General features: G+C 33.0%; 1 protein-coding gene across 4 annotated transcripts in view; it reads left to right on the forward strand.

The window, feature by feature from the left end:
• LOC145307314 (uncharacterized) overlaps positions 1–10,264 on the forward strand; it is a 28,688-nt gene extending 18,424 nt beyond the window's left edge. For 3 of the 4 annotated variants that reach the window (XM_080149694.1, XM_080149695.1, XM_080149693.1), the window contains one exon: positions 5,882–9,093. In XM_080149694.1, the coding sequence (XP_080005820.1) occupies positions 5,928–7,451 (1,524 nt within the window). In that variant the 5' untranslated portion in view covers positions 5,882–5,927 and the 3' untranslated portion in view covers positions 7,452–9,093. Of the gene's footprint in view, positions 1–5,881; positions 9,094–10,103 lie in introns of those variants that run through there. The other variant, XR_013875391.1, reaches the window with a different exon arrangement.
• Positions 10,265–10,347: the final 83 nt, after the last annotated feature.

Genomic DNA, 10,347 nt, shown 5'->3' on the forward strand with positions numbered 1-10,347 from the left:
TTAAAATCGGCCTCCAGGTTCAGTTGCTGCAGGCCTCCAGGTACACTCTGGACAGGTAAAAATTTAAATTTCTTATTTGAAGAGTTTGATGTACACTTATTTAACCAAATATGCATCTTTTTGGATGTTATTACCATATTTGAAGAAAAAATGACATTCGGCCTCCAGGTTCAGGTGCTGCAGGCCTCCAGGTACACTCTGGACAGGTAAAAATCAAAATTTCTTATTTGAAGAGTTAGAGGTACACTTATTTAACCAAATATGCATTTTTATGGATGTTATTATCATATTTGCAGAAAAATTTAAAATCGGCCTCCAGGTTCAGGTGCTGCAGGCCTCCAGGTACATTCTGGACAGGTAAAAATTTTTAAAAAAATATTTAAAGAGTTAGATGTAAACTTATTAAACCAAATATGCGTATTTTGGGATGTTATTATCATATTTAAAGGTAAATTGATATTCGGCCTCCAGGTACAGGTGCTGCAGGCCTCCAGATCCATTCTAGACAGGTAAAAAATAAAAAAATTTATTTAAAGGGTTACAGGTACACTTATAAAACCAAATATGCATCTTTTTGGATGTTATTATCATATTTACAGAAAAAAATCAAATTGGACTCTAGTTTCAGGAGCTGCATGCCTCCAGGTATTTAAGTGTCAGGAATTCCTGCCTTTTTCTTTAGACGTGGATTGAATATACAATCTAAGAATTTCTTTATATTTTACTTACCTGGATGGAGAATCTGTAGCTCTGAATGACATCTGGATAAAATTAACCTCTCTCAGTAGTAATTTTAAAATTATTTCACTAGCATCTATACTTTATAATCTGAATCCTATTGAAATTGCATTCCCCATTCTGAGTATCTGTAATATTATATCTTAGACAGAATTATATTTTGCATATGTGTGGAAAACCATACATAAACAAAAAGTAATAAATACAGATCTATCTAGCTGGCTCCTGGAGGCCACCTTGACCCTATCTGGAGCACAACTCAAACCTTTCACCTAAATAAAACAAATTATAAAATTGATTTTTTAAACCTGTCCAGCAGGCTCCTGGAGGCTACCTAGAGCCTGCCTGGAACAAAAATAGAAGACTTACTTAATAAATTTTGTCATATTATTATATTTTAATAATTTTCTATTTAGAAACCTTTCCTCTAATATCTAATATTACCTTTATTGGAATTTACCTTGCCAGCGGCCACAAGCAGTCACCAGTGGTCACCAGGATCCAGGTAAGGTGTCCAAATCAAAAAGTATCAAAAAATATTATAACTGCCTGTCCAGAGTGTACCTGGAGGCCTGCAGCACCTGAACCTGGAGGCCGATTGTCAATTTACCTTCAAATATGGTAATAACATCCAAAAAGATGCATATTTTGTTTTATAAGTGTACCTCTAACTCTTCAAATAAGAAATTTTAATTTCTACCTGTCCAGAGTGTACCTGGAGGCCTGCAGCACCTGAACCTGGAGGCCGATTGTCATTTTTTCTTCAAATATGGTAATAACATCCAAAAAGATGCATATTTGCAGGCTGGCCACAAACATACTATTTCCACTATTTCCACTATTTTTGCATACTATGCAAACTATTCCAAAAAAATATGCTATTTCCACTATTGTCCAAAATTGCATACTATTTCCACTATTTCTTTGGATTTCAGATAAATCTTCAATTTTTAGGTAACTAACACAAACTGATTTTTTTGATCATGAAAAGAAAGCCAAGTAGCAGGTTTCATCGCATTTTCACAGTATCTTTTCTCCTATTTCTAGTCCCTGCGGGGGGCTCTAACCCTGCGGGGCAATCATTAACACTTACCTAACCTAAATGCCTATCTATGCTACTGTGAAAATGCGGCAAACTCGCTACTTTGTTTTCAATTTTTTTTAGAAATGTTTCCAGAAGAAAGTAGTCTTTCAGTTCAGATTGTTGTACCTTTATTGAAAGTTATTGGTATTTCTACATTCAATGTAAAGATTTCTCCTTTTAAATTTTAATATCATTGAGGAGTACTTTTATTATTAAATGATCCTACAGGTTATTGAGGTTTATGATTAACTCCTAACAAACTAATATAAATATAATGTGTTTCTCTATGTCATTAGAAAGATCCTCTCATTTTGTTGTAAAATATTTATTATTTGAACTTTTATTATTATTATTTATTAAACCATTTAGGAGGGGATATTTACCCCCCCCCCCAAAAAAAAATAAAAAATCTCTAATAAAAAAAATTTTTGGCGCGCTTCGCGCGCATTTTTAATACTATATATTTAACAAAATTTAAATTACCCCCCCAAAAAATTTTACCCCGGGGGTAAATTTTGGGAGGGGTAAACTAAATTTACCCCTGCCAACAGATTTCAGAGGGGGTAATTACCCCCCCCAAGCAAATTTTACCCCGGGGTAAAAATTTTGGGGGGGGTAAAAAAAATTTGCGGCGCGCTTCGCGCGCCATTTTACCCCCCCAAAATAAAAAGCTTGGACGCCCCTGTCAGAAACTTTACCTTTATTTATTATTATTTATTAGGTATTATATTTGAACTTTCAATTTTTTTATATAATATTTCTTTTTAAAATCACGTTATGAATTATGACACTGTGCACAACAAAATTATTTTATTAGTCCAAAATTTTTAATAGTCAATAAACAACTTATTTTTTTACTAATTCTTAGCTCATTTTTTAAAATTTTTTTTCAGAATAGAATGTTGGTGTTTGTTACTATGTTTTTCAATCTAATAAGACAAGAAAGTAATGATTTCCTGATAGCTAACCAACATTTTAAGGCCCTATAGTGTTTTAAATGCTTGCTATTTCATACTATTTTGTTTAAAATGCATACTATTTCATACTATTTTTAAAAAATTTACATACTATTGCATACTATTTTTTAAAATTTTACATACTATTGCATACTATTTACTTTTTTTTTGCATACTATTTTATACTATTTTGAAAAAAAGTCTGTGGCCACCCTGTATTTGGTTAAATAAGTGTACCTCTAACTCTTCAAATAAATGTTTTTAATTTTTACCTGTCCAGAGTGTACCTGGAGGCCTGCAGCACCTGAATCTGGAGGCCGATTGTCATTTTTTCTTCAAATATGGTAATAACATCCAAAAAGATGCATATTTGGTTAAATAAGTGTACCTATAACTCTTCAAATAAATGTTTTTAATTTTTACCTGTCCAGAGTGTACCTGGAGGCCTGCAGCACCTGAACCTGGAGGCCGATTGTCATTTTTTCTTCAAATATGGTAATAACATCCAAAAAGATTCATATTTGGTTAAATAAGTGTACATCAAACTCTTCAAATAAGACATTTTAATTTTTACCTGTCCAGAGTGTACCTGGAGGCCTGCAGCACCTGAACCTGGAGGCCGATTTTAAATTTTTCTGCAAATATGATGATAACATCCATAAAGATGCATATTTGGTTAAATAAGTGTACCTCTAACTCTTCAAATAAGAAAACTTAATTTTTACCTGTCCAGAGTGTACCTGGAGGCCTGCAGCACCTGAACCTGGAGGCCGATTGTCATTTTTTCTTCTAATGTGGTAATAACATTCAAAAAGATGAATATTTGGTTTAATAAGTGTACCTCTAACTCTTCTAATAAGAAAACTTAATTTTTACCTGTCCAGAGTACCTGGAGGCCTGCAGCACCTGAACCTGGAGGCCGAATTTAATTTTTTCTGCAGATATGTTAATAACATTCAAAAAGAAGCATATTTTGTTTTATAAGTTGCTCTCTAACTCTTCAAACAAAAAATTTTAAATTTTTTTACCTGTCCAGAAACGACCTTCCAGCCTGCAGCACCTGAACCTGGAGACCTATTCAAAAAATGATTAAATATACGTGAACTAATACCCAAAAGTAAACTTTTATCCTAAATAACCTATAATCTAAAATCAATACCTAGTCCACTGCACACTGTTTACGCGAAAGTGGCAGAACTTCCCCCCCCCCCCTTATTAATTTCTCTCTACATCCGTATTAAAAATGTTCAGATTCCAATCATCAAAAGATTTTTTGAACCTTAAAGGCTAAAAAGTGTGGATTTTAAAGTCAATATGAACCTAAATATTGGTTTAAAATTTAGTGGTAAGTAATTTTTTTTCTACTGTGTTATTATGTTTTTTATGAAAAATTAAGTCTTTTAAAAAACGTTAAGCTATTGGCGCACATAGTAGAGATTATTTTTTTTCCAAAATTTCAAAAGATTCATTAGTTTTGAAAAAAATCCACACTTTTTAGCCTATATGGTTCAAAAAATCTTTTGATGATTGGAACCTGAACAAATTTAATCCGTATTCTGTTATTCATATATCCGTACGTCCGTCTATGAAAGTTAACTAAAAACTTTTAAGTAGGCTATGATATGCTTAGAAGTATGGTTCTTTCAGTCTTTGAATTATCTCACCAAGCCTAATCAATATTTTATAGGACTAAGTAAGTTAACAAAAAACTCCAAATTTGGCTAGAAGCATGATTATGAAATGTTCAACAGAACCTAATCAATCTAGGACTCAACTTTGGACGTCTTCCTCTTGTCCGTTTTTATGTCCATCCGTTTTATAATTTCTATATGTTTAAGGTTTGTGGATAAAGTGATCTTTTCTAATTTTCAAAAGACATCAATTTTCATGAGAATTTTTCTTTTTTTTATTTTAAACAGCTTTTGTAAGTTTGTTTACCTATCATTATTTGGCACATTGGACTGTACCCAATATTCTTTGGTTAACTTGGACTGGGTACCAAATATTAGGGTTGGGCCGGATATCCGGTTTGGCCGGTTATCCGGCCGGATATTCGGTCATTTTCAATATCCAACCGGATACCGGATATTATATGATATCCGGCTGATTTTTGACGCCGGATATCCGGTAATTTGCCGGATATCGAATGTTGGCCAGATATCCGGCCGGAACCGGATATCCGGCATTAGAAATCATCCGGATATCCGGTATGCGGTATCCGGCCAAAAATGTATCCGGCCCAACCCTACCAAATATACTGGTACCCAAAGTTTTACAATCACACTATCTAATTAGTTTTCTGGAAAACTTTGAGTATTTTTTATAAAATATAGATTAGTTGGTACACACTAGCAGTGGCCAAAGTTTTCAACCAATAATGTTAATCAACAAATGGGGTGTTTGTGGTTATTTGCATTAGGGATGTACATTTAACATCTATTGTCTTATCCCTTAAGATCCCTGAGTACATCATCGCTCATAAAGAGAGGGGTAGCTTTCTGGTGTAGAATCCGTAAAGGTGTGTTTTAAGGATTAAAAACAGTAGGTAGTAGAACGATAACATTCACTAAATATGTGTATTTCTTATTGAAAAGAACTATAGACTAGGGTGGGCCCATTTCCCCCTTTTTTTTAGATTTTACTGTGATCATAAGTTGTGGAAGTCATATATATGTATGATAAGCCCAATTCAAGTTTCAAAAGTGACTTGGCTCTTATGGCAGCCGGCGCGCGGGGGTATAAAAAGTGCCCACCTACTTATAAATCCAAAAATTGTAATTCCTTCAAACACAGGCATGTTGCATATCAAAATGACCGCATTGAAATACTGATTACAGATCTGAAAACCGTTTTGAAAAATATTGATTCAGTTTGAAATGATTTTCAAATAACCTACCAAAATGAACAATTTTCACTAAATCAGCCTTTTTAGGTACTTAATAAGCTCTTATTCGAACTAGGATCAATATTTTTCAAAACGGTTTTCAGATTCATAATCAGCATTTCAATGCGGTCATTTCAGAGTTCTATTCCTGTTTTAAAGTCTAAGAACACTCACCTTTATTAAAAATGTCCCTGATATTTATTTGAATTCGATATTTAGGGTTGAGACTTACACAACACTGAAGGAATAATAACAACAGATAATTATGGAAACTCAAGAGAAGAAGAAGTATGAGTGTCAGATATGTTGTGTTTCATTCATTACAGCTAGTAATAGAGATAGACATATGAGAACACACACTGGTAAGAAACCATATTCATGTGAGATATGTGCTAAATCATTCTCACAGTCTGGTGATAAAGATAGACATGTGAGAACACATACATTAGAGAAACCTTATTCATGTGAGATATGTAAAAGACCATTTTCAGAATTAGGTAATAAAAATAAACATATGAGAGTTCATACAGGAGAGAAACTATATTCATGTGAGATATGTGCTAAATCATTCTCTCATAAAAGTGATAAGAATAAACATATGAGAACACACACTGGTGAGAAACCTTTTTCATGTCCAATATGTGCTAAATCATTCTCACACTCAAGTCATAAAAATAGACATATGAGAACACACACAGAGGAGAAACCATATACATGTGATATATGTAAGAAATCATTTACTACTGCTTATAATAAAGCTAGTCATATGAGAACACATACTGGCAAGAAACCTTTTTCATGTGTTATATGTATGAAATCGTTTACTACTGCTCAGAATAAAGACATTCATATGAGAGTACATACAGGAGAGAAACCATATTCATGTCCAATATGTACCAAATCATTCTCACACTCAAGTCATAAAAATAGACATATGAGAACACATAGTGGAGAGAAACCATATACCTGTCAAATATGTGGCAAATCATTTTCACAGTCTGGTGCTAAAGCTAGACATATGAGGATACACACAGGTGAGAAACCATATTCCTGTGAAATATGTAGTAAATCATACACTAATTTGAGTAATAAAAATAAACACACAGAAATACACAAGAAGAAAATAAATAACAACTTACCTACAACAACAAAATCTGTTTGTGTGAAACTAAAGAAACTTTCTCCTACAGAAATAGAATCATTAATGGAAATAAGAAATAAACACAATCTTGATTCTATAAGTGAAGAAGAAACTCCTAATACTGATCCTCTCACAGTTCAAACAGATACAATTATAAATGTTGCTGAAGAGACTGAAAATAAAGATTCTCCTGATTATATCTCAAATACTGAAAATGAGAACATTGAAGGAAATAATATTGCTGATGATTATGAAGAAGCTCTATCTATTGAAGTGAAACCTGTGCTGGGTGATATAACTAATCAAGTTGTCAACATTACAGAAGAACAGATAAAAGAACAAGCTGATGATTATTCCACTGAAAATATTAACAAAGATTGTCAGGATGAAAATATCAAAGAAGAGGATTTCTCTGTTGATGATATTTATGATCCTGCCATTTGTGATCAAATAGACATTGTTGAAGAATTTAAGATTGAAGCTACTGCTGAAGCAGTGAAACCTATTAACAACAAAGAAGATTGTCATGTCATCAATGTGGAAAAAGAAATTGAACAAGATAAAACTTGTAAACAAAGTGAAATATTTGAGATGGCCAAAGTTGATTTTAAAACATTATGGAAAGAGTTATATACTGATTTGTTATAGATGATGTAAAACTTGAATAATCTACATCCTTTTATCTATTATTCAAAGTAGCTTGATGTCTGTCTGTCTGTATGTCTGTCCGTCCGTCTGTCCGTCCGTCTGAAGCTTAAGATCTCGGTAACCACTGAACCGATCGGATTCTACTCTTCAGGGTATATACCTAGTCAATAATACAAAGTAGCTTGATGTCTGTCTGTCCGTCCGTCTGTCTGAAGATTAAGATCTCAGTAACCGCTGAACCGATCAGATTCTACTCTTCAGGGTATATACCTATTGGTCCTGTGGTGGTTTTAAGCTATTTTTTTGGGGGGTGGGATACCCCTGACCCTCCCAAAAACAAAAATTCCCCCCCTGGTTTTAGGCTATCACATTTTTATAAAGAGTCGTGGTATGGTTTTAGGCTACTTTTCCTACCAATATAGAGCCTCTAGATGTTTTTATTATTTTCATGTCCTTTTCTCCTTCTTTATCTTTAAATATCTGCTTTAACATTTAAATTCTCCCCTTTGACAAACTGTTTTTATTATTTTAAAAAGTGAAAATTTTCTCTAATTATTAGGTGTAACAACTATATAAGAGGTGGGGAAGTTTTGACACATTTGCGTAAACCTGGTGTATAGGCTTTATCTTTGGACTGAGAGGATAGGTTATTAAATATAAAATCATTCTTATATGATGAATTTCCCCCAGCTTTAAGATTTTTTGGATAGGCCTGCAGGTTCCGGAGCTCCAGGCCTCCAGGTGGTCTCTGTACAGGTAAAAATTAAATTTTTTTTTGAATAATAAGAGGTCAACTTATAAAACAAATTAAGCATCTTTTGAATGTTATTCACATATTTGAAGAATAAACATACATATTTCGTTTATAAGCTGATATCTAACTCTTGAATTTTTTTTTTTTCATTTTTACCTGTCCAGAGACCAATTGGAACCTGGAGGCCTATCCAAAAAATCTTATATCTGGGGGAAATTCATCATATAAGAATGATTTTATCTTTAATAACCTATCCTCTCAGTCCAAAGATAAAGCCTATATACCAGGTTTACACAAATGTTTCAAAACTTCCTCCCCCCTTGTTACCAGAATCATATTTTTGTATTTTAATATAAACTTTTCTTTTATGCATCCAACTGGTCCATTATACAAACTACTTTTTCTGTTTGTAGTTCATGCATTAAAAGACATGTATATATATTTTTAAGATTTCGTTGTTTTTTATTTATAATTCTTCTTTTCTGATGTTTTTTATTTATCGTATTTATGACCACTAAATATGTGCTTCAAGATTTACTTTATTATTTTTAATTTTTGTATCTGTAAATTAATCTTTTTGTATTAATATTATAAAAGTTATTTCTCGCACCGTATTATAGACAGCTTTTCGTGGATATTTAATGAAAAGCCCCAAGGGACCTAACTAAGGCCTGGGATAATAAAACTGTTATTAATTTTATGATTTTTATTTTATCATCCATTGAAAATTGTCTTTAATATGTTGCTATACATTATTTTTTGGTATGTCTCAGAAGCGGTTCTAATCCAGCGGATATTAATCGGTTTTAAAGACATTCTGGAAAATGTTTTATTTGAATTATATTTTTTTCTTATGTTCCTGTATTATTTTTTTTCAGATAAATAAAATGAAATGTAAAGAAAATACCTAAATTCTAAGAAAACTGTATCCTAAGAATTTTTAGGTGAAAATCAGGTTATTGTTAATTTCTCTCTACATCCGTTTTCTGTCATTCGTATGTCCGTACGTCCGTCTAAGTTAGAATGATTCTTTTAGTTTTAGAATTGTGTAACCAAGCCCAATCAATAAACTCTATGGACTTCCGTCTCCCATCCGTTTGTATGTTCAAATGCCCATCTAAGTAATTTAACAACAAACTAACTTTGGTTAACTTAGACTGTAACTTTGGGTACCAAATATACTGGTACCCAAAGTTTTACAAACACACTATCTCATTAGATTCTGAAAACTTTGAGTATTTTTTTTAAAAATATTGATTAGTTGGTACACACTAGCAGTAGCCAAAGTTTTCAACCAATAATGTTAATTAACAAATGGGGTGTTTGTGGTTATTTGCATTGGGGATGTACATTTAACATCTATTGTCTTATCCCTTAAGATCCCTGAGTACATCATCACTCATAAAGAGAGGGGTAGGTTTCTGGTAGAATCCGTAAAAGTGTGTGTTTTAAGGCCTAAAAATAGTAGTAGAACGATAATATTCACTAAATATGTGTATTTCTTATTGAAAAGAACTATAGACAAATATTTTTTAAAAAGGTAACATAAATTTTTATCGTTCTACTACTGTTTTTAACTTATAACACATAACCTTTACGGATTTTACTAGAAACCTACCGTGACCTCTCTCTTTATATTCCAGTACAGCTTCAAAACCGATTAATATCTGCTGGATAAGCACCGGTTCTTGGCCATGCTGAAAAATCATGCATAGCATCGTATTACAGACAAATTTTCACAAATGCCTATTAAAATAAAAATCATAAAATTAATACCAGTTTTGTTAGCCTGATATTCGGCCCCTCAGGGCTAACTAAACTGGTTATAATGTTATCATTTTTATTTTAATATCTGCGGAAAGCTGTCTATAATACGATGCAATAAATAACTATTGCAGATCTGTGCAATCAGAATTACGTCGGAGGATTTCCAATGAATCAGCCAGTTCACCCATCTCACAGAGGTCCGTTTTATCCCCCTCAAAGGGTACAACCCCCTCCACCCGGAGGGGCCTCATTTCAATCTCCTAATGGGGCGTTCCCCCGACCCAGCCACCCACATCAGGAATGTTTACTTAACCATATTTAAGGCCCTTTGTGAATAGGGATTATGACCTCTATGGATATTGAAACATTGAAACT

The sequence above is a fragment of the Acartia tonsa genome, chromosome 15, assembly GCF_053477335.1.
Source record: "Acartia tonsa isolate MP-2025a chromosome 15, ASM5347733v1, whole genome shotgun sequence".
NCBI lineage: Eukaryota > Metazoa > Arthropoda > Copepoda > Calanoida > Acartiidae > Acartia > Acartia tonsa.